This window comes from Oncorhynchus mykiss, chromosome 13 (genome assembly GCF_013265735.2).
Source record: "Oncorhynchus mykiss isolate Arlee chromosome 13, USDA_OmykA_1.1, whole genome shotgun sequence".
Classification (NCBI taxonomy): Eukaryota; Metazoa; Chordata; class Actinopteri; order Salmoniformes; family Salmonidae; genus Oncorhynchus; species Oncorhynchus mykiss.
Genome location: NC_048577.1, coordinates 35,814,277 through 35,837,466, shown reverse-complemented (window position 1 = coordinate 35,837,466; position 23,190 = coordinate 35,814,277). Strand labels below are relative to the sequence as shown.

The window sequence follows — 23,190 nt, the reverse complement described above, 5'->3', positions numbered from 1 at the left end:
TTCTCTCCCCCCTGTCTGTCGTTGGTGTTGTTATGGGGAGGTGTGTGTGTCTGTGTGTGTGTGTGTGTGTGTGTGTGTGTGTGTGTGTGTGTGGTTCCAGTCGTACTATTGCTGTCTTTATTGCCTTTACAGGCACAGGGGTTTTTATTCAAGGACGTGTGGTCATGCCATAGAATACGCTTGTGTACACACACACACACACACACACACACACCCCTGCTCGAACAAACATACACACACACGCTTGAACAAACATACAGCACGCTAGAAAAAATGACCATACCACCATCTCCCACATTCTCCTTCTTTCCTTCTCTCTATACCTCCTCTCTCTCTGCCCTCTTTCTTTCTCTCTCCCACACATAAACACACACTCACTCACTCTCACTTCCTTACTCTGTCCCTGTGTGTGTGTGTGTGTGTGTGTGTGTGTGTGTGTGTGTGTGTGTGTGTGTGTGTGTGTGTGTGTGTGTGTGTGTGTGTGTGTGTGTGTGTGTGTGTGTGTGTGTGTGTGTGTGTGTGTGTGTGTGTGTGTGTGTTGCAGGGCTCTGCCGACTCCTACACCAGCCGGCCGTCGGACTCAGATGTGTCCCTGGAGGAGGACCCAGAGGCACTGAGGAAGGAGGCAGACCTACAGGCCTTGGCCACCCTCGAGAAAGCTAAGGTCAGAGGTCACCATGGCCCTTCCCTGTGGCCCTGTCCTTCTGTTATACAGTACCCCATACAGCCATACAGAACAGCACGGTCTTTAACCATTCGCCCTGATCCTAACTATACACCTGACTAATCTCGCTAACAGTGTCCCCTCGATGTTTTAGGCACACGGTTAACACATATTATAGAATGTCTTTCTAGTCAATTAGCATTCAATAACAGTCTTTGTGACATTATAGACTTGTCCGCTCTATCGCCCTCATGTCATTCCATCATTCTTACCCTCCGTTCTCATTCTTTGTTTCGGCTTTCTCTTTCTTGCTTCAACCCCTCCAGACCAAACCAGTGGCCTTTGCTGTGCGGACGAATGTGGGCTACAACTCTGGGCCCAACGACGACGTCCCAGTGCAGGGCATGGCCATCTCCTTTGAAGCCAAAGACTTCCTACACATCAAGGAGGTACCGGAGCTGCGTAAACAACACTGGGCCTTCTTATTTCTTATTGTTAGATCATTTCTGAAGATGATTTAGTCCCCGTCCCCTGGAGCTTTACGAAAGACAGTGGGGATATGGTGAAGTGGCATTTTGTTATAATATAAACATCCGGTTCTATATTTATATCTGATTGATGTGTCGATAAGCAAGCTACGATGGCGGCGGCGGTTGCCTTGGCAACACACAGCAGGGGCTCTGTGAGCGAGGGAGGAGAAGACTGGTGTGTGTATTATTGGGTAGCATTTACGTGTCTGTCTGTCTGTCTGTCCTTGTGCTCTGTGCAGAAGTACAATAATGACTGGTGGATTGGGCGTCTGGTGAAGGAGGGCTGTGAGGTGGGGTTCATCCCCAGCCCAGTCAAACTGGAGAACACCAGGCTACTGCAGGAGCAGAAGATGAGACAGAACCGCCTCAGCTCCAGGTACTGGCTGCTGCCCACACCCACGTCCTCTGGCACCCATCACCCAGTCACTTTACAGCAACGTAGATCAGTTACCGTCATGTCAGAGCTGTTATCCAACAGGGTTGGGCTCAATTCGAATTGAAGGCAGTTAATTCAGATAGTCATTTGAATTGAATTATTATAATTGTTTTAAACTTTTGAAATAAGTAGCGTCTACTTTTCAGTTTATTGAGAAGTCATTGAAAATAAATGCCCTTGAATTTGAATTTTTGTTTACTTTCTAAATTGACTGCCTTCAATTTGAATTGAGCCAACCCCATTATCCAATTAGCTTCCACAATGCATGCAACATAATACAGCACAATGATCACCCAATCACCACTTCACAAGAGTCACTACTTCACAATTAAAAATGGGAAAAGTTCCATTTATTTTCAATGACATTTTTTTTTCAATCCACTTCAATTTTCACCTACCAGTAACCATCCACTCATTGTTCTCTCCTCCTCCCTCTTACAGCAAATCTGGTGGCAGCTCCAGCCTGGACGTTGCCACGGGAACACGCAGGCCCACCCCTCCTGGCACAGGTAAGGTCAGGGGTAGGGGGTCATCTTCACAGCTCGGCTGGCTAGAAGAGACACACACAATAGCTATAGATATAGCCCTCTGCCGCGGCCTGTCGCTAATATTCCGTGCAGATTTGAGTTGGATAGTTAGTGATCCATGACGAATGAGATATCTGCAGTGTGGAGGGGAGCGACTGGGTGGGTTTGCTGCTGCTGCTGCTGCTGGAGTGAGAGTCAGACGGAGAGAAAGAGAGGGGTCCTATAGCAGATTTGTCATTAGCATGGCTAACAGGACCAGCCTGAAACACAGCTGAGGATATAAGCGCTCCTCTCGTCAAATCTGATCACTACGCTTGGCCAGACCAGGCTCGTGTCCCAAATGGCACCCTATTCCCTGCATAGTGCGCTAGTTTTGACCAAAGCCTTATGGGCCCTGGTCAAAGGTAATGCCCTTTGATGCCCAATTTGAGCCGCAGCCCATACCTTAAAGTGTTGGCACCGGGCAGCAACGGGATAGTTCAGTTCAGTCACGCTGCTGGATAGACAGTACGGTTCACTGAGGGAAATAAATAGACTGGCATAGAGACCGAAGGAAAGATTGACAGAAATATATACATGTTTTTATTAGATAAGAGCCGACTGGGAGTGAATTCATTGAATTGAATAATTGAATTGAAGACAGGCGGACGAGATCAGACACGTTGTTTCTCCGTTGATGGATGTGTTACGTTAATACACGACAGTTATAGTATATGGTTCTCTTTATCAAGCCTATTTGTTATACCTGAACTGATATACCAAACCCCTCTTCCTGCCTGGCTGTGCCAGCTTAAAACACCCCTACCCACATCCAAAACACAGAGCCCTCACCACCTTAACCAGTCCCAGCACACAGCAAACCCTCCTCAGGGCAGCTACACCCCCTTTTCTGCCTCCACCTCCTAGCACCTCTTCTTCTCTGCTCTCTCTGCTCTCTCTCTCTCTCTCTTTTTCTCGTCTCCGCCACCTTCTTCTTCAGCAGTGAATAGCTCGCTCTTCCACCTCCTTTCTCTCCGCATCGCTCTCTTACTCACTGTTCTGTTTGCGATCACTGTTTTTCTGACCTGCTCATGCACTGACTTCGTCGTGACCAAAAGCATTTATTCTTTACTTAGTCACCTATTGACTTTTATTTCAGCACTGTTATTTCTGGTTCAGAACTCTGTCATTTCTCCCATTTCTCGATCTCAGATCTGTGTCTGGCCTTCTCTCTGCTTTTGATTGCCTTTCTTGTCCTCCCTTCTTTTCCTCTTTCCTCATTTCTCTGTATACATCTCCACTTTTTCTTCCTCTTTTCACTATTGCTCGATATTCTCTCTCTCTCTCTCTCTCTCTCTACCCCGCCCCACCCCTCAGCTCATGTGGACATGTCCACGATGGCTTTTGACCTTGACCCCCTGGACCTGGATGCCGAGGAGCCCCCTGAGCCCCAGGGTGACCCTCGCTCCCCCAAGGGCAGCGCAGGCAGCGTCACCTCCCCCCAGGGCCAAATCCACCGCCTGCCCTTCTTTAAGAAGGTAAAGCCCTCCAGGGGACCCAGGCACCACGGCTGCTTCCCCTCCCCACCTCCCTTCAACCAAACCCCCCCCCCTACTGCACGAAGCTATGGCCCAGTCCTAGGCTTTAATAACCTCTGTCTGTCCTTACTAGCCCCTCTTCCCCTTACCGTCTCCGACATACTGCACTAAACTGACCCACCGTTCCCGCCGCTAGCCAGCGCCTGCCTGACTCCTTAATCCCGATTGGCCCCTCAGTCTCTGGTCTCTGTGTTTCTGCGCTGGTCAACTGGGGGAGGGGTTGAGCTGAGCTAAAGACGAAACCTGACCACGTTCATACATTCGCCGATGCAAAAGCGATGTATGAATATTTGCCGACGGTGCGACTCTAAACAATAAATGTCATTATCGATCAGACTACAGTGGGTGTGGCCTCCGCTGTCCTATTGAACAGCTCCACTCCCAATTCCCAACTAACCGTCACCTGTCAATAACAACACGTCCTCTGTCTTTTGTGCTTTTTGTCTCTTTTTTTTTGTCCCTTTTGCTCTGTCTTCTCGTGGGGGTTGTGTGCGGAATGGTACTGTAGGTGGTCCGGCTAAACAGAAACAGAAGTCGGTGAGTCGGTGCTGACCTTTTAATTGACCTTTACCTTCTGTTCTGCCTCGTCCTCCTCCTCCTCTTCCTCTCTGTTGTCTCTCCATGTTCCTCAGTCTGCTCTCATGTCAGCGTATGCTAGAGAGAGTGGGAGGTGACAGGATTTGACCGTTTCCTCATTTTTGTCAAGGTTTTCACTTATGCCCCAGGAAGAAGATTTCCGTGTTGCAGTTGTCCCCAGGGATATTGTGTTCCAAAATGATCAATTCATAAATTATGGAAAATTAGAAATTATAGGGAGGAATTGTAGGAAGGGAAATGTTAGTTCCACCCCCAAATGCAAGCAGGGCTTCCATTTGTCTCTGTCTTCAGAACTGATTGGGTAAACACTGGCTGTCAATATGCAGTCAGAACTGATTGGGTAAACACGGGCTGTCAGTATGCAGTCAGAGCTGATTGGGTAAACACGGGCTGTCAGCATGCAGTCAGAGCTGATTGGGTAAACACGGGCTGCCAGTAAGCAGTCAGAGCTGATTGGGTAAACACGGGCTGTCAGCATGCAGTCAGAGCTGATTGGGTAAACACGGGCTGCCAGTATGCAGTCAGAGCTGATTGGGTAAACACGGGCTGCCAGTAAGCAGGTGCAGGCGTGTCACGGTCCCTATCACTCACACTTCTGGTGAACGTTAATGCTCCCTGATGTGTTTTCATGCCCACTCTGGACGGCTGCTTTGACTGACAGCCTGACAGCCTGTCATCAGCCCGCCTCGCTATCCCTCGCTATCTCAGAGCTGTCAACAAAGCTTTGATCCCGTAGATACAGGAGACTGTGGAGGCAGAGGCACGCTTTGTCCTCCAATAGCAAAAAACACTCTCTATAGATTACGTGAAAGTTCATGTCATTCAGAAAGAGAGAGATGAATGGCGATACGCAGTACACTTCCCCCAGCACTGCACCTCTAGTGATGAGCACCATTTGGAAAAGTTCTTAAGTGTATTTTTAGATGTAGTGAATTTGTAATGGGGTGAACTGAGTCCACTGCCTGGTCGTGGAGGTGTGGCTTTATGTAACGTAACGTACCTTAGTGGAGGAGAGCTCTTCAAGCCTCAATGCTACTGCTCTCAGTGCACTAAAAGTGCTACATGGAATACAGAGGAGAAGGCGTGCTGGAAATACAGAGAGCGGACACCGAATACACGCTAGCACCCTACGGGTGTAGGATCTTAATGCGATCACTTTTTGTTGCTGAGAATTGTCCTGCAGGAAATGCAAATGAGCTTCGTGATTTACATACATTTACTGAAAACCCACACGAACACACCGTTATATTAACAGTATTGCACTTTTCACGTGCACTACTTTTGGCCAGTTAATGGCCTAACCACGGATCAACCAACACTATGGACTAAACGTTCAAAACCTGTTGCTGCGGGATTATTTTGCCGTGACAATACAGGTCAAATGAAGATCCTTCATCTGTATTCTCCTAATGCCTGCCTATCTGTTAGTGGATAGACCATGGGAGTGGTTTACTTAGTGTTCTCCCCTCACCTGTCACTCCAAAACGGGGCGCTTACTATAACAGAACAGATGCTTATAGATGCGTTGTCGGCCAGATGCTTCTCATGATTCACATTGATGGAATGTTAATGTATGCATTTGTTGTACTTGTCGGAATATTGATTGACTGGGTGTGGGTGTTTTGCGTAAGAGTGCGTGTCGTCTGTGTATGTTTCCATTTTCAATGTGATTTGAGTGTTTGAGTAAGTGTCTGAAATACGTTCTCTGTATGTTGGTTCAAAATGAGGGGTATCTTTTTGTAGGTTTAGTGTGTGTGCTTGTTGTCCATTTTTCTCTGGGCCTAAAAACCCATTTGGCTCAGTGTCTATCTGGCTTCTTTCTATAAAGCAAGAGGGGTCCACCACACACAGATACATACTACGAGAGAGTAGGAGAGAGAGTGTTATCTTCGACTGGAACTGCAGTCACATGAGCCTTTGGCTGCACGAAAGCTCCTGAGATTTTTTCTATATATATATAAATAATGGCCCTTTACCACTCTCCGTAGCTCATTCTGATCCAATTTGATTATGGTTTATTTAATTTGCTATGACTGGGAGAGCAGACTGAGAAATGGAAAATGAGTGCTTTCTGTGAAAAATGTTGGGCTTAGTCTTTTACCCTCTCCAAGATAATAAATGGCCTCTGTCTGAAATGCTGAAATGCATTACATATCATTCTGACTGTAGTCTACTGTACAGAGAGAGGAAGAATTGGTGTTGACATAATGTTGATTTATGTGTGTGTGTGTGTGTGTGTGTGTTTCTGTGGCAGTAGATTGTGTAGCTCCGGACGTGTGCGTACAAAGTGGCTGTAGATTGTGCGTCTCAGAGTATGCGTGAGCTCTGTTCGCGTGCATGTCTGTGTTCAGACACAGAGGTTATAGTGTCTCACCCCACTCTTGGTGCTCTCCTGCCTGGCTCAGATGGAGCATGTCCCCCCTTACGACGTGGTCCCCTCCATGAGACCCATCATTCTAGTGGGGCCGTCACTGAAGGGCTACGAGGTAAGGCTACTGTGTAGCTCAATCTCCCCAACGTTCTTCATGGTTTATTATACCGGTCATATCCCCACTCCTCGGTTGTTCTTCTTCTCCTCGTCTCCCACCAGGTGACTGACATGATGCAAAAGGCTCTCTTTGACTTTCTCAAGCACAAATTTGAGGGCAGGTGAGTTTCAGGCCAGCCAGAGAACCTGACTGAAATATTTACTATATTTAGCAAAGGTTGAAAATGTCTTCAACTTAGTTATTTAGTTTAACCTGCTTTAAGACGTTTCCAGTTCTCAGCCCTGATTGGTTGATAATGTTTCTTCCAGGATATCCATCACCCGGGTGACAGCAGACATCTCCCTTGCCAAGCGCTCGGTCCTCAACAACCCCAGTAAACACACCATCATCGAGCGCTCCAGCACCCGCTCCAGCCTGGGTAAGACAGGACCTTGTAGGGCAAGTCATCTGTGTACCTAAAAGAAAACCATTGATCGCAATAAGCGCCAGGACTGGCTCTGTGCCTTTCCTACACACACCCACTTGATACCTGTCAAAAATCTTTGTTAGTTCATGTTTCTTATCATCCGTTGGGCTATTGTGTTGTTACCTTTCACTATCAGTGTTGTCATATATCCATATTACCTTGTGTAAGTATTTGATCCTGCTGATGACCTGCCCGATTCTAAATGAAATGCCAGTTTGTACTTGGACAAAGACTGGTGTTTACCTGTCTCCGAGTATTGGGAGAGAGATATTTAAAAGTGTTGTTTCTGTTGGTAATAGCTACCTGGTCAGCAAAAGGTCAGGGAATATTGGTTGATTGGATGTTAGCATCTATTGACAACATGCAGTAGGGAGCCTCCTAGTCGCCCATTCAACCATTGAATTGAAATGGAATTGAATTCCACAAATGTTTTTACTTAGAAGGTCATCAATCCACTCCATTTGGCGTGGATCGTCTTCAATATCAGTGAGTAGGGCTAAGCACAGAACAGGAAGGCTCCTCTAGAGGAGAGGCTAGCTGAGCAGAGAGGGGCAGTGTGGCCTGACAACCCTGAAAGGGCTGTCAGCCTTCTAGCTTTATAACTCATTGTCCCTCTCTGACCTGGCCTCTTCTCTTTCTCCATCCTGTCTTTTCCTACCCTCCACCCACCTGTCCCTCTCTCCCACCACTCTCCTTCCCTCCACTCGCTCTACGTCTCTCAGACGTGCTGGGTACGTATGCTCTCGACCCCACCCCAACCGAGAGCTTTTTTCCCCTCTGACCTCCTCCCCTGTCTGTCTCTCACTACTCTCCTCATCCCCTCATACACTCATCCCTCATGCATCTGTCTGCCTGTCTGTTCCTCACACATGTTTGTGAAAGCCTGTTGCTTGCAGTAATAAAACAACTTGAACTAAGGCTTGGAAAGAGTAGACTAATTACACAGCCGAATGAGTTGGCTGGTTGGCTCTGGTAGCTCTAGGCTGCTCAGCTGAGCATCTGCCTGCTGTCTGCCTGTCTGTCTGTCTGAGGTTCAGGGGAAATGTGATAGGGGGGGCTGGGGGGGACAACTGTAGTCAGGGATGAGTGTACAGGGGAAACTGATACTCCCCCCTCCATCCTACTGTAAAGCAACATGTAATAACACTTTACTTACAAGGAGCCTGTACGCATACACAATTAGACGTTCATATATTCATGAGTTTATATACCGTACATCGTTTACTACCAATCTCTGATACAGGGAAACACATTCTTCACAGAGATGCCATGTAAATAGAGGACATTTGCAGGTTAATAGAAACTAGGACAGGTTGTTAGGTTTTCATCATTTTAGGTAAAGTTCATTTCCTTTATCTCTCTGTCGCTGCCTCTGGTCGCTGCCTTCCGCCTGCAGGTTTAATTCCCTTTCTACCTCAGCCCTTCGCAGGGAGACCGTCTGCAGCCCGCAGGCCCCCTGCGGATTACCTGTCCCCTGTTATGTCATTGTGGCTGGAACAACCCCCCCCCCCCCTTCCCTCCCATACGTACCCAAAAGGAGAACGAGTGTGTGCAAAGCCGGAACATCCAAACAGACTAATACGTTTGCAATGCCTGATGGCTCTAACAGCGAATGTAGTTACATTTCATCACTTTGCGATTATTGTATTCATCGATGTGTTCAGAACAGTGCATCAAGTGCTGCCAGAGGCGTCTCATTCTCACACGCCTCCTTCCGTCCCGACTGTGAGTCGATATAAAAACCTGTGTCAGAGATCACATTCACCAGTGCAAAACATCAGTCACTGCTCGTTGGAATGTGGCAACAGAGTGAGAATGCCCCCAATGTTCCATTTAGCGGTGTGTAAAATGGACCATCTAGTACGATGGGTTCTGTTTCACATGCACCAAACCTTTTGCCAAAATGTTGACATGCATGATGCAGTGTTAACATGCCACGTTTGCATGTGCTTGTGTGTATCCTGTTTTTTTTGTTTTTTTAAATGGTAAGTGTGTGAAATATGAGTTAGCAAAGTGGCAATAGTCACACTGATCTCCTGTATACTCCAGAAGGGATTTAAATGTGGACAGAATTGGGATTTGACCACCAATTCAAGTTGTATACTCTGTGTGTTCAGACACCTACTACAACCTGTTACTTATTGCATTTCCATGTTGTTCTCTACCACATAGCGGAGGTGCAGAGTGAAATTGAGCGTATCTTTGAGCTGGCCCGCACCCTGCAGCTGGTTGCCCTAGACGCAGACACCATTAACCACCCCTCTCAGCTGGCTAAGACCTCCCTGGCTCCTATCATCGTCTACATCAAAATAGCCTCACCGAAGGTACCCTCTGAGCGGAATGACTTTGTGGTCGATTGACTTCCTCTATCACGTCCTACTGAAATGGCATGTATGTGACTGAAATGTCTGTAGATGTGACATCTCTGTCAGTGACCAGCGGTATGTTGTTGCCTGTTTCCCTTCAGGTCCTCCAGAGGCTCATTAAATCCCGGGGGAAGTCCCAGGCCAAACACCTGAACGTGCAGATGGTGGCAGCAGACAAGCTGGCCCAGTGCCCCCCTGTGAGTGTCTGTCTGTGACCCTGGATTCTGTGGCCCGAAAGGCACATCTTCTTACATGCTGTTTGCCCTGAACAAATTAATTCACAATGACCAGTCTGAACAATGGCATTGGCTTAACATTGAAATGAATGCCCTTTTAGGTAGTTGGCTGAATCTCTGAAGTTGAAAGGTGAGACACTAACATCATGTCCCTCTGTGTTGTATGTAGGAGCTGTTTGACATCATCCTGGATGAGAACCAGCTGGAGGACGCCTGTGAGCATCTGGCTGACTACCTGGAGGCCTACTGGAAGGCCACGCACCCCCCCAGCAGTAACCCCCCCAACCCCCTCCTCAACCGCACAATGGCCACGGCCGCCCTGGCCGCCTCCCCAGAGCCCGTCTCCAACCTGCAGGTACAGGTGCTCACCTCCCTGCGCCGCAACCTGGAGTTCTGGCCCGGCCTGGATGGCCCCGGGGCCGAGCACGGGAAGGTGGCCGAGCATGCCCTCTAAAGGCCAGCTGTGGGGGGGGGGGGGGCTCAGGGGGAGCAACACCCCTTCCAAACCCGGCTGCCTGCACTCCAGATATACCTCCCCCCCATCCTCCCTCTCTCCATCCCTCCCCTTGACCTGAAAGAAGGAAAGAACCTAATCACATTATGTTTAGACCCCGTTCTCATTCATAATACTGTGTAGAGAAACACCACGTACATGGAGAGAGGGAGGAGGCTGTTTACTGGAGAGTATTCTGGGTCCATCACACTGGATCCAACTCAATAGCACATACACACACTTACACAGACATTCATATTCTCACACACACACTTACAAACACACACACACATCAGAGTACTCGGAACAATATAGGCCCCACACATTACTGTAAAAATCCTTCTGCTTTAGAAAACACCCACACACAAACACCGAGAGGACAAACAGAGAGCTTCGTCCTCTTCAAGAAAACCTCTCTGCAAATGACACAGTATCTTAGAGCAACACACACAGCAAAATTAGCAAAGGAGAGTTTATATGGGCAGGACACTGGATCCAGACCACACCAGCACTGGGTTTTCAGTGAGAATAACACACACACAGTCACATTGAAGTTGTGAAATGAATTGACGGGGGCAGTTATTGGAAGAAGTGAAAATCCTCCATCATCCATCCATCAGTCAGTGAAGTACCTCTGTCTCTGGTCTGCTGCCTATTCCCTGTTTACTGTAATTAGTAGAGAAAATTGTGTGCCCCTTACCCAACCTCGGGGCTCCCTGCCTGACCTCCTTTCTTCAGCACTCCTTTATCGTCGGGGAAACGGTGTCCAGTTTACTTCCCTTCTCCGTGTTTCCATGGCACCGTCCCTGAAAAGGAGCGAGTCATCTCGGCCGCTTGGCCAATGTGTGCCTTGTTGTTGTGGCATCATTTCTAGTTTTCTGATTTGTGTGGCGTGGCAGGGATGGGCTGTGTGCGTGTGAGCGTGCATATGTGTGAGCGCGCGCGTGTGTGAAGTGATGTGGGCCATGACTAATAGGAATGTCCTATTTCATTATTTCACACAGGAAACTCTAACCAGCAGAAAAATGATCATCTGGGTCTCATCTACAATCAGCCACTGGCTTCAGCCAAATACATACAGCATGACTCATGACTGTCATAGTCCAAGACCTTGTAAAAGTGTCCAAGCTGCTTCCATATATCAATGAGTTATACCCACAGAATTGTTTGCATCGTGTTCCGTTAGACAGAAATGCACTATTATGAACAGTGCTTGCTCTGATACAATAGGTCGTATTTGATATGGTGCGGCTGGCTGTACATTGCCTCGCGTCGATTCCGCCTGCACTGATCTGTATAGGTGGAGGGCCGAGCGTAGCGTACGAGTAACGCGATCTGACATAAGACAATGGCGGCTGTATAGATTCATTAGAATTCGTTCAGACGGAGGAGATTTTGTTCAGTTATTATTTTACTGTCAATGGGTGTGACTTTAAGCTCGGCCTATTCAAAAGTCATTAGCAAGGATCAGCCAAATGTTGGCTTGACCCAACTCTAAAAAGTGTCTTGTTAATTGTGCTGAGTTTAAACAGAATGTAATACTTACTACTTAGGATGAGGAACATGCTTGTGAATGAAAAAGAGATATCACAATTAGTTGAAACATCATTTTAGCTGCTGTGAAATATCAGCCAGATGAGGGCACTGTTGGTTCTGCAGCCAGGAGCTGATCATGGTGTTTTGCTTGCCTAATGACTGCATGGCTGTTTCTCTTACAGGTGATGAATGAACACATTTCTGTAGTCTATGGAAAAGAGTCTGCGTGCATGTATTAAATACAACAAATAATGTCACTTTGACCAAGTAATGATTTCAATGCAATAACAATGCAATAGCCGTGTGCATTAAGTACCGCATAAATACATTTATTGTTATACTGTGAACCTCTATTTTTGTTGCATTGTGAACTGACTGTCTGACATTACTGATATCCTGTTTTTTATCTAACTGCACCCTAACCTGTCCTAACCCTATTGACTAACCCACTGCCTGGGCCTTGTTCTGTCTGTCTCACTGTGTCTCTGCATGGCGTGTGGTGTGGTGTGGGCGTGGCTCGCTGCAGGGGCCGTACCTGGTGCACGGAGAACAGAAGCGGGAAGGGCCTCGTTCGGAGTGCGGTGGCAGCGGCAGTCTCCATGACTACCAGAGTGACCAGGGAGGGAAGCAGCAACAGCAGCAGCACCAGCAGCAGAAGCAGCAGACCTACCTGCACTCCTCGCGGGGCCAGCTACGGGGAGGGGGTGGGAGGGGCCTGTCCCGGCAGGACACCTTTGACTCGGAGACGCAGGGCAGTCGGGACTCGGCCTACACTGAAGCAGGGGACTCTTGCATGGACATTGAGACCGACCCCTACGAGGAGTCTGAGATGTACCGCGGGGTAGGGGGCGGGGGCAGCCGCCTCCACCTGGCCCAGCACCACGGCCGCCAGGCCTCCTGGGAAGACGAGGGGGCCGAGCCGGATCAGGAGAACCTCAACCACCCTCCCATGCCCTCCCACACCCAGCCTGAGCAACACAGCCGGGCCAAGCTAAGGGAGAGGTACTGCCAGGAACCCGGGGACACCGGGGCGAACATGGGCCGCAACAAGAACCAGGAGGACTGGGGGAGGGACGTGTACATCCGCTGAACACACACCACAACACATGGGCTAGGAGGCTGATGGACAGACTGGGGGAGGGAGGTAGGGAGGAAAGGGGTTTCACGGTTAGGGCTAGGGGGTCAGCGGGGAGAGGAGGGTGGGTTTGGGGGCCATGCCAATCAGAAGCCCATTAATTAATCTGTTTACAACCCTTATTAAAGAGGTACTTTTCTCATAGTTGAGTACGCTGTAAAGAAGAAAACAACTGCCAGATGCCATACACCTCATCCAATTATTTTAGCTATATTCAATTTATTTACGTTTTGAGAAAAAAAAGCAGTTTGGTTGGTCTCTTTTTAGTTTCTTTTGTTAATACTACTGCATGAATACCATGGAATCCTACTGAACTGACAGCACGAGGACAGTTATCATTATGATTGTGAATTTATGATTGTGATCTGTATGGCTCAATCTCTGTAGTGTAGAATGTGAAGGCTGATAGAGCTGTAGTCTGTCGTGTCTGTCCTCTGTCATCTTAAACAGGGTTGAATGTCCCATGTACAGTACAGAGCATCAGGGTCTCTATCCCCACAGCTTCAGAGGCTCAGCTTCCGGATTCAGACACTTTCAGGATGGATCCTAAGCTTTTTGAGTCCCTCTCCTCCGATTCCTCATCACCCAGACCTTAAAAGCTATCTGGATGGAAAAGTTGCCATAAATGTCTTTAGAATAGTTTATTGAGATAATTGGTTTATTCGTTTTGACGCTTACCTTAATGTTAAGAATAAAAGGAAACACCCCAAAGATACTACTTCTTCTTCCCTAACCGGCTTCAGCCATAGCATTTAAATAGAACTGTATTTGTCTGGTCTGGTTTTCCACATCTGCTATTTTAGGGATACTGTCTGTCTGTGGGTGATAGTTTCGCTCGTGTAGTATACATTTGTCTTTTCGAATGTGGTACAGTTCATAAGCCGCACTACAGTAGTCGTCGCGTGAATGAAATATCTTACCTAATAGTCTCTCACACCGTCAGACTTTACTTCAAGAAAACTCCAATCACAAGTGCCGGAATGTTTCGCCAAGCCACGCCCACCATTGTCATGGTGGGATGGATGTCTTAACTCTTGTCACACTCGCTGTTTTCATATCTGTGTGTCTCTACTGTATGTGTCTTCTTGGCTTTACTACCCTGCACTGTAGCCAACCCTGTTGCTCCAGCACGATGTCCACCACCATCTTGTTTTCTCTGCACCAGCTTTGTGTCGTTTACTTGTTGTAGGGCACACTAACAGTTATATACGAGTTGTTTTGCGTGGTAAATCACCCCAAATGTTCAACCAAACAGCTAGCATGTCTGAATGTCAGATGCCATCCACTTCTCTTCTTGATTTCTGACTGACTTTAGTGTCGTTTTTCCTGTGGACATTTGTATTTTACAAGGTCTTCAGTTATTTAGCCCTAGTGAGAAGAGTGTAAAGGGTGGTGGGGATAGGTACACAACATGGTCTTCAACTCAGTTAACTAAATGGAGGATCCACAAATGTTTTTGGTGGGCTCCTTCTGCCCACCCCTTTCTTCAGTCAAATAAATAAATATTAAATAATGATTCGTAAATAATGTTTATTGTTGCGTTATTGCAATTGTTAAAAAGATGGAAGAACATTTATAATTGGTGCCTGATTGTAGCTACATTTAGCTTTTTCTGCCTTTCATTTTTAATCTGTGGATAAATTCGTATTTTAATTAAAATTTTCATCAGGAAAAAAAAAGAGGCTTGGGAATTTCATTGTGTCACTCCTTTGATCAAATCAAATTTTATTGGTCACATACACATGTTTAGCAGAGGTTAATGCAAGTGTAGCGAAATGCTTGTGCTTGTAGTTCCGACAGTGCAGCAATATCTAAAAAGTAATCTAACAATTCCACAACAACTACCTAATACACACAAATCTAAAGGGATAGAATAAGAATATGTACATATAAATATATGGATGACCGAGCGACATAGGCAAGATGCAATAGATGGTATAAGATACAGTATATACATATGAGATGAGTAATGTAAGATATGTAAACATCATTAAAGTGGCATTATTAAAGTGACTAGTGATCCATTTATTAAAGTGGCCAATGATTTGAGTCTATGTAGGCAGTAGCCTCTCTGTGCTAGTGATGGCTGTTTAACAGTCTGATGGCCTTTTCAGTCTCTCGGTCCCAGGTAGCGGGGTGAACAGGCAGTGGGTCGGGTGGTTGTTGTCTTTGATGATCTTTTTGGCCTTCCTGTGACATCGGGTGCTGTAGGTATCCTGGAGGGCAGGTAGTTTGCCCCCGGTGATGTGTTGTGCAGACCGCACAACCCTCTGGAGAGCCTTGTGGTTGAGGGCGGTGCACTTGCCTTACCATCCGGTGATACATCCCTGTTCGGGTGGTGCTCGTCGGTCGTCGTCGCCGGCCTACTAGGCTGCCACCGATCCATTTTTCCTTTTTGTTTGTGTCTGTCTGTATTGTTTACACCTGTGTCTTATTAGTTGATTTCGGTGGGTATATTTACCTCCGCTGCCTGCTAGTCTTTGTGCGGGATTGTTTTCTGGTGTTACGTTATTGAGGGGTGCGTGTCTGCACCACAGGGTTTCTTTTCGCAAGGCAGTTGTGCCGTTTGCTCTTGTGTTTAGGAGTAGAGGTTTCTCCTCCATGTGTAGCGCTTCATTTCCCTGTGTGAGTGGCAACCTCGTTTGGGCGTGTTTTCTGTTCCATGTTGTAGTTGAGTTGGGACTGCTCATTAAACTATTTCGCCACTGGGATTTTTTGCTCTCCTGCTCCTGATTCCTGCACCTCCCTCCGTTAGGAGGCACGTAACATACAGCCCGACAGGATGCTCTCAATTGTGCATCTGTAAAAGTTTGTCAGGGTTTTAGGTGGCAAGCCACATTTCTTCAGCCTCCTGACGTTGAAGAGGCACTGTTGCACCTTCTTCACCACATTGTCTGTGTGGGTGGACCATTTCAACTTGTCTGTGATGTGTACGCAGAGGAAGTTAAAACTTTCCACTGCTGTCCCATCGATGTGGATAGGGCGGTGCTCCATTTGCTGTTTCCTGAAGTCCACGAAACAGCAGAGGGGGCTGATAATCACTGATGATTATCAGGGACACACACTTGCACATCCTCCACACCTAGAGGGCTGTATGACTGAATACATTAGTTTGCCATTTAAATTAGCTATACTTTAATTTAAACAATCACTCAGTTCTTGCAATGCAACCCAAAACCATACAGTAATTTAAGTATATTGATGATTGAAGCCGTTGTCAAATAACAGAAAACCTCATCCGGTGCATGGCATAACAATACGTATGATAGCTTGCTGTAGTTCACCTTCTGTTACATAAACTGTGGCTTAAAATATGGTTTCTGTTTTGCTTACGAAGGAAAAAAAAAGAAAGCTTCTTAAGAACTTGTGGTTTTTGACTCATCTCTGGTTGAAAACACAACAGCCGCAGGACTCAGCGTGGCATGCCCTGGACTGTCATGCATACACTGTGGAGGAAACTATATATATATTTTTGAATTCTAGACATTTTAAAAGGAAGTTAGAACCATATAATGTTCTATAGGAGGAAGTAGTTAACTAAATATCTAGAAGTTTGGGTGTGGTGGTCCCTCTTCCTGAATCTGAGATCATATGTTGCATAGTTTTTCAGGCTTTCCCTCATGCCCACATCATGACCCAAAGTCACTGTGTTAATAAACCTCCAAACGAGCTTCAATGCCATACAACACTCCTTTCGTGGCCTCCAATTGCTCTTAAATGCAAGTAAAACTAAATGCATGCTCTTCAAACGATCACTGCCCGCTCCCGCCTGCCCGACTAGCATCACTACTCTGGACGGTTCTGACAACTACTCTGGACGGTTCTGACAACTACAAATACCTAGGTGTCTGGCTGTAAACTCTCCTTCCAGGCTCATATTATGCATCTCCAATCCAAAATTAAATCTAGAATCGGCTTCCTATTTCGCAACAAAGCCTCCTTCACTCATGCTGCCAAACATACCCTCGTAAAACTGACTATCCTACTGATCCTCGACTTTGGCGATGTCATTTACAAAATAGCCTCCAACACTCTACTCAGCAAACTGGATGCAGTCTATCACAGTGCCATCCGTTACTGCCGCCTTTCCTTCCAGTTCTCTGCTGCTAATGACTGGAACAAATTGCAAAAATCGCTGAAGTTGGAGACATATCCTCGTCACTAACTTTAAGCATCAGTTATCTGAGCAGCTTACCGATCGCTGCAGCTGTACATAGCCCATCTGTAAATAGCCCATCCAACTACCTACCTCATCCCCATATTGTTTTAATTTACTTTTTTTGCTCTTTTGCACACCAGTATTTCTACTTGCACATCATCATCTGCACATCTATCACTCTAGTGTTAATTTGCTCAATAGTAATTACTTCGCTACTGTGACCTATTTTTTTTGCCTTACTCCTTACTCCATTTGTACACACTGTATATAGATTTTTCTATTGTGCTATTGACCAGTGTTGAGAGAACATTTTAACTTGGGAAAGTCAAGCCCTGAAGTTTATTCAAACACATTCTAATTCACAGGAATAAAAAGGGAATTCCAGGGGAGTGTCACAGTCATGGCTTTACTTTTTGATGCTATCAATAAATATCACCTGTAAATCCCCCTGAAATGAGGCTTGATCAAAGTACACAGTACTTTACGGGCGACTAAGATATTAGTGCAGAGTGCCATTTTTAAAACAATTGATGGATATTCATGTGATTGAAGGGGCTCAGCTAGTGACCCTGCCCACTGGGCACAGACATCAATTCAACGTCTATTCCAAGTTGGTTTAATGTAATTTCATTTAAATGACGTGGAAACAACGTTGATTAACCCAGTGTGTGCTCATGGGTGAGGTTAATTGGGAAAAGTCATGCCCTGAAGATTATGATAAACACCATCTCGATCACAGGAATAGAAAGGACATTCCAGGTAAGTGTCACCGTCATTGTTTCACTTTTGGTCACTATTAATAAACATGTAGAATTCCCCTGTTGGAATGACGCTTGAGGAACTATAGAGCACTTCCGTGTCCATGCGTTTTGCGTTGTCCTCATTCGTCATATTTGCGTCATGTTTTGCTACAGCAGCGTGGCCACGCCCTCTTTTAGCTGAGGCATTCCTTTGCCCCGCCTTTTTCCGTGACTCGCTCCAGTCACCCCCCAAAAATCTAGCTAGCGAAGTAAAAGAATGCAATGCCTGTTTTGATCTCAGAATCAATTTGGTATCGATAGACAACACATGGGCACATATCTAGTTTTGTTTGTGTCGATGAACGTAAAAATAATAATTTTCTAGACTGTGCTACCTAATGTTTTCCAGGTAGCTGGGATTAAAAGTAACGAAGCACAGCACAGGGTTAGTTATCAGTACAGTAATTTAGCTAGCTAACGTTAGCTCGAATTGTGGGGTGCCTATTGTGTTAGCTAGCCAGCTAACGTTAACGGCTTTTCTGATTTGCTCTTGTTGGAAATATTTTCATACTTCTTTGAGTTGCTTTCATTCTCATCACCGGTGGATATGGGACTACTTTTTACCAAGCTGATGACTGTCTTCGGAGACAGAGGTAATCATTTGTCTGCCTGGATACATTTAGCTAACTTACTGCTGTTATTGTTGCTCTTAAGTAATCTCCACTCAGTGCCTGATCATTTCTGCTTGCTTGGTTTACTAACGTTAGCTGCTTTGTAGCACGGTGTTGTTATGGACTGGGTGTAAATTATGAGAAAACGCAAGAAAAGCTGTTAGACGTGATTTTCAATAACGTGACGGTTTCTAAAAATGGACAATTTCGACATAGCCTAAGTCGGTGTGCTTCAATTAGCCGAGCCAGCTAAATTCATAACTACACCGGGCACCTTCCAATAACCGGTTAATTTCTGTGGGACATGAGCTAGTCCGTACTGCATGTTCTGTTCACTGTGTCGACGTTCTGCACACGTGTCCCGTGTAATTCTCTTGTTTTCTATGTAGCGGTAGTGAATTGCAGTAATTTTATGCAACCAATAACATTTTGTCAATCAGTACTGCTTACCTCGTTGATGAGATGACGGTAGAGGTCGCTGGGGTTGACTATCAGGGTCAAATGGTCCTTGTTTTACCCTAATAGTAACACTGCAAACAAACACAGCGAGGTTTTGACCCCTTTGGATAATAAAGAATGTCTGCCCATATTTTTCATATCTGGTATTTGAATCCATAGCTAGACCCTTCAAAGAGAGTCCATCAGTCTGATGTGTTGTCATGGTGATGATTGATTAGCTTTAGGGTCACAGATCTGTGAGTGGCAATCTGTGTGTCGGTTGTGTAAATGACTTTCCTCATTCCTTCTCTCACAGAGCACAAAGTGATCATAGTGGGCCTGGACAATGCTGGGAAGACCACTATCCTCTACCAATTGTGAGTGATCTCAAAATAGATGGGTATAATTCATGATCACAAAAGTCAAACATGTATGCAAATGATATGTATAACCACTTAGTCATAACAATCACTCTGTTCCCCTCAGCCTTACCAAAGAGGCGGTCCACACCTCCCCCACCATTGGCAGTAACGTAGAGGAGATCTCTGTACGCAAGACCCGCTTCCTGGTGTGGGACGTCGGAGGCCAGGAAAGCCTGAGAGCCAGCTGGAACTCCTACTACTGCAACACAGAGGTACGGATCTGTTGGTGTTTGTGCCGCAGAAAGTCTATGGAAGGAAAGTGTGTACATGTGTGTGTGTGTGTGTGTGTGTGTGTGTTGAGTTTCTGGCCAGTTACAGCTGGAGTAGAAATAGAACCCTGATGAAGGTGCTAATGCCTAAACACTTTTAGCTTTAACTTCCCCCTTTCCCTCCGAGACTGTCTGAATAGCTACATCTGGAGACGAGATGTTTTTCAGCAGTCCAACGATCAGGCCAACACTGAGTTATTACACTTTAACCGGCAGCTGATTGTTGTTGTCATTGATAAGGCATGGGGACACTATTACATCATCTGTTACAGAACTAACCATATCAGTCTGCTGTCCTGAGTATTCCTCTAACACACTAGACTGTTACTGAAGCCATGTTAAACGTTGATGAGATGAGAGCACTCGGAGCCTGGGGTACAGATAAGTGAGTAAGTTGGTCCCCTTTGGCCTGGGTATTCAGTTGTTTTGTCTCTCTTTAGATTGTTATTCTGGTTGTGGACAGCACAGACCGTGAGCGCCTAACTCTGAACAAAGATGAACTTCACCGCATGCTTGAACATGAGGTAACAACCACCTGTTTTTTTTGGGGGGGGGGGGTCAGCTCAACCTTACTGTTTAAATATATTTTTTCTGAAGACCAGTTTCAAATGCAAGATTTAAAAAAATATATATATATTTACAAATAATAATAGTATAGGACAAAACACACATCACAACAAGAGAGATATATCACTACATAAAGAGAGACCTAAGACAACAACATAGCATGGCAGCAACCCATGAAGACACAGCATGGTAGCAGCACAAAACATGGTACAAATATTATTGGGCACAGACAACAGCACAAAGGGCAAGAAGGTAGAGACAACAATACATCACACAAAGCAGTCACAACTGTCAGTAAGAGTGTCCATGATTGAGTCTTTGAATGAAGAGATGGAGATAAAACGGTCCGGTTTGAGTGTTTATTGCAGCTCGTTCCAGTCCCTAGCTGCAGCGAACTGAAAAGACGAGCGACCCAGGGATGTGTGTGCTTTGGGGACCTTTAACAGAATGTGACTGGCAGAACGGGTGTTTAATGTGGAGGATGAGGGCTGCAGTAGATATCTCAGATAGGTGGGGTGTGGCCTAAGAGGGTTTTATAAATAAGCATCAACCAGTGGGTCTTGCGACGGGTATACAGAGATGACCAGTTTACAGAGGAGTATAGAGTGCAGTGATGTGTCCTATAAAGAGCATTGATGGCAAATCTGATGACCGAATGGTGAAGAACATCTAGCCGCTCTATAAATGATGTCTCCATAATATAGCATGGGTAGTATGGTCCTCTGAATCAGTGTTAGTTTGGCAGCTGTGGTGAAAGAGGAGCGATTACGATAAAGGAAACCAAGTCTAGATTTAACCTCAGCCTGCAGCTTTGATATGTGCCGAGAGAAGGACTGTGTACCATCTAGCCATACTCCCAAGTACTTGTATGAGGTGACCTCAAGCTCTAAACCCTCAGAGATAGTAATCACACATTTTGGGAGAGGAGCATTCTTCTTACCTGACCACATGACCTTTGTTTTGGAGGTGTTCAGAACAAGGTTAATGGCAGAGAAACTTGTTGGACACTAAGAAAACTTTGTTGTAGAGTGTTTTTTAAAGGTGCAATATGCATAAATCACTCCGCCATTTCCTGTTTGCTAAAATTCCAATAGTTCACCTAATTTCAGTGATGTGATTGAACAAGCAGTGTATAGTGTAGAACATTGTTGTACCATCCAAACCGCTGTGAAATCTATTTTTGATAACAAAAAATATTGTATTTTCAGCCTTTTGACGCTGGTGTATAAATTCGCTTCTTAGACTTGCTTTCAATGAGAATTGCAGATCTGTAACTCGCGTTTCTATTTGAATTTGATCAGGTTGCCCAAAAAGTGACACATTGTAGCTTTAACTTGTTGACTCGTGAGCTGTGTTCATGCTTTCAAGATGACTCGTATCACCACTACAGAGCAAACAAACTGATCGCAAAACCATGGTTTGTTTCAACATTTCCTCTGTGTGAATCAGTGCATTGACTGCTGAGCTGCTCAGTTTCTGTTCCGCTGTCGCTGCTTTTTTCTATTATCTGAGATGTCACCGCGGTGACATTCTGTAGATTACCACAGGAAACGCTCAGACGTGTAAATATGTTGGATATAAAAACAAGAGAGAGCTGTGCCTCTCTCTCTTCTTTCCTGTCCATTCTGACTGGTGTGTTGTACCTACAGAATCTAACCCTGCCCATCTCTCCTGTCTTCTGACTGGTGTTTAGGACCTACAGAATGCTGCGATTCTAGTTCTGGCCAACAAGCAGGACATGAAGGACTCTATGACAGTGGCAGAGATCTCCCAGTGCCTCACCCTCAGCTCCATCACAGCCCACTCCTGGCATGTACAGGCCTGCTGTGCCCTCACAGGGGAGGGGTGAGTACACTGCATAACTACAGACACACCTGGGCCTCCTCCGTGTGTGTGTGTTATAACATTCCCATCATAAATAACCTTAAGTCACTCAAACACAGTTTAATTTTCAAAACCATTTCCATCTCTTTCTCCTCTCTTCCAGACTACCTGCCAGTCTGGACTGGATGAGGTCTCGTGTCCTGGCCAGTTAGAACTCCTTCTGTGGGCTCATCCCAATTGGAACCAGGACAGCTATCCTTTGACCCAACAAACACAACCTCATAGACATTGCAGCTAAAGCCACAGTGCCCAGATCAGGACCTCCACTATCTGTTGTGACGCTGCCCCTCTGAGCCCCAGGGCTGGCCCCAGACCTGCCCTGTCACCCGCATGCCTTACCCAGGACTTACTGTGTCTGCAAGGGCTGACCAGGGTCCAGATCTGCATCGCGATAGAGGAGGCCTGGAGGAACCTGGCAGAACCTCAACTAGGCATGCCAGGGTATGCCATTGTGCATTTGCGTTAGCATGGGTGTGTGTGTTATAGTGTGTGAGACTCTGTTCTAGATGCCCACCATGTTTACATAAGAATCCTACCTGTCAGACCTGATTCCATGAGGGTGACACAGTATGTCCCACATAAGCTGAATAGGGACCTATCTAAGTATTTAAGCCTGCTGTCCTCATGAACTCCACAGAGATTGAATGAGAGGTTGCATTGGATTTCTTTAACATACAGTTTTGTACCTCTGACTTGAAGAAAGCCACAGTACACATGTTAAGAGGCCAGACCGAATGGGGATCAGACTGGTGCTCAGTCTTCTAAGCTATCAATGCACAAATTACTTGGAAGTATTTATATCAAAGAAGGAACAAGGTTGTTTGCTTGACAGTGAAAAATAGCATCATGATTTCTGTTAAAAAAGCAAGATGACAAACAAGTATTGTCTGATTTAAAACAGGTTAATCATGTGTATTTTTGTATACATATACAGTATTTTACGGTGTACAAAATATTTTTTGTACAAATAAATGTTATTATTGATAAA

The 23,190-nt window shown here is 45.9% G+C and overlaps 3 protein-coding genes across 6 annotated transcripts in view; all 3 read left to right on the top strand.

Annotated features, from left to right (window-relative positions):
- Positions 1-10,725, top strand: part of cacnb1 (calcium channel, voltage-dependent, beta 1 subunit) — a 29,895-nt gene extending 19,170 nt beyond the window's left edge. Inside the window, exons 3-14 of one of the 3 annotated variants that reach the window (XM_021557650.2) lie at positions 545-664; positions 991-1,113; positions 1,434-1,570; positions 2,072-2,139; positions 3,514-3,674; positions 6,737-6,817; positions 6,922-6,980; positions 7,129-7,238; positions 8,009-8,017; positions 9,459-9,610; positions 9,754-9,849; positions 10,058-10,725. In XM_021557650.2, the coding sequence (XP_021413325.2) occupies positions 545-664; positions 991-1,113; positions 1,434-1,570; positions 2,072-2,139; positions 3,514-3,674; positions 6,737-6,817; positions 6,922-6,980; positions 7,129-7,238; positions 8,009-8,017; positions 9,459-9,610; positions 9,754-9,849; positions 10,058-10,342 (1,401 nt within the window). In that variant the 3' untranslated portion in view covers positions 10,343-10,725. Of the gene's footprint in view, positions 1-544; positions 665-990; positions 1,114-1,433; positions 1,571-2,071; positions 2,140-3,513; positions 3,675-4,242; positions 4,272-6,736; positions 6,818-6,921; positions 6,981-7,128; positions 7,239-8,008; positions 8,018-9,458; positions 9,611-9,753; positions 9,850-10,057 lie in introns of all 3 variants that reach the window. The other 2 variants (XM_021557657.2, XM_021557651.2) reach the window with 2 other exon arrangements.
- A 1,637-nt stretch (positions 10,726-12,362) lies between these two features.
- Positions 12,363-14,731, top strand: LOC118938069 (voltage-dependent L-type calcium channel subunit beta-1-like; the record flags this gene model as incomplete). Its single annotated transcript, XM_036939743.1, has 1 exon — positions 12,363-14,731. A coding segment is annotated over one exon (645 nt), but the record flags the coding sequence as incomplete, so codon positions are not given.
- A 3,438-nt stretch (positions 14,732-18,169) lies between these two features.
- On the top strand, positions 18,170-23,190 carry LOC110486217 (ADP-ribosylation factor-like protein 5B). 2 transcript variants are annotated; one of them, XM_021557649.2, is made up of 6 exons: positions 18,171-18,604; positions 19,377-19,437; positions 19,547-19,694; positions 20,192-20,275; positions 22,012-22,163; positions 22,306-23,190. In XM_021557649.2, exons 1-6 carry the CDS (start codon positions 18,559-18,561, stop codon positions 22,352-22,354), a joined length of 540 nt encoding a protein of 179 aa, XP_021413324.1. In that variant the 5' UTR covers positions 18,171-18,558; the 3' UTR covers positions 22,355-23,190. The 2 variants fall into 2 exon arrangements, with proteins under 2 accessions (XP_036796817.1, XP_021413324.1); XM_036940922.1 differs by lacking the exon at positions 20,192-20,275 and having other exon boundaries at positions 18,170-18,604.

Bases quoted from the DNA above. Each gene is read 5' to 3' on its own strand.
- LOC110486217 (XM_021557649.2), top strand. From the start codon at position 18,559: ATGGGACTACTTTTTACCAAGCTGATGACTGTCTTCGGAGACAGAG. The intron at 19,695-20,191 runs GTACGGATCTGT...GTCTCTCTTTAG, and splicing joins CCTACTACTGCAACACAGAG to ATTGTTATTCTGGTTGTGGA. The intron at 20,276-22,011 runs GTAACAACCACC...ACTGGTGTTTAG, and splicing joins ACCGCATGCTTGAACATGAG to GACCTACAGAATGCTGCGAT.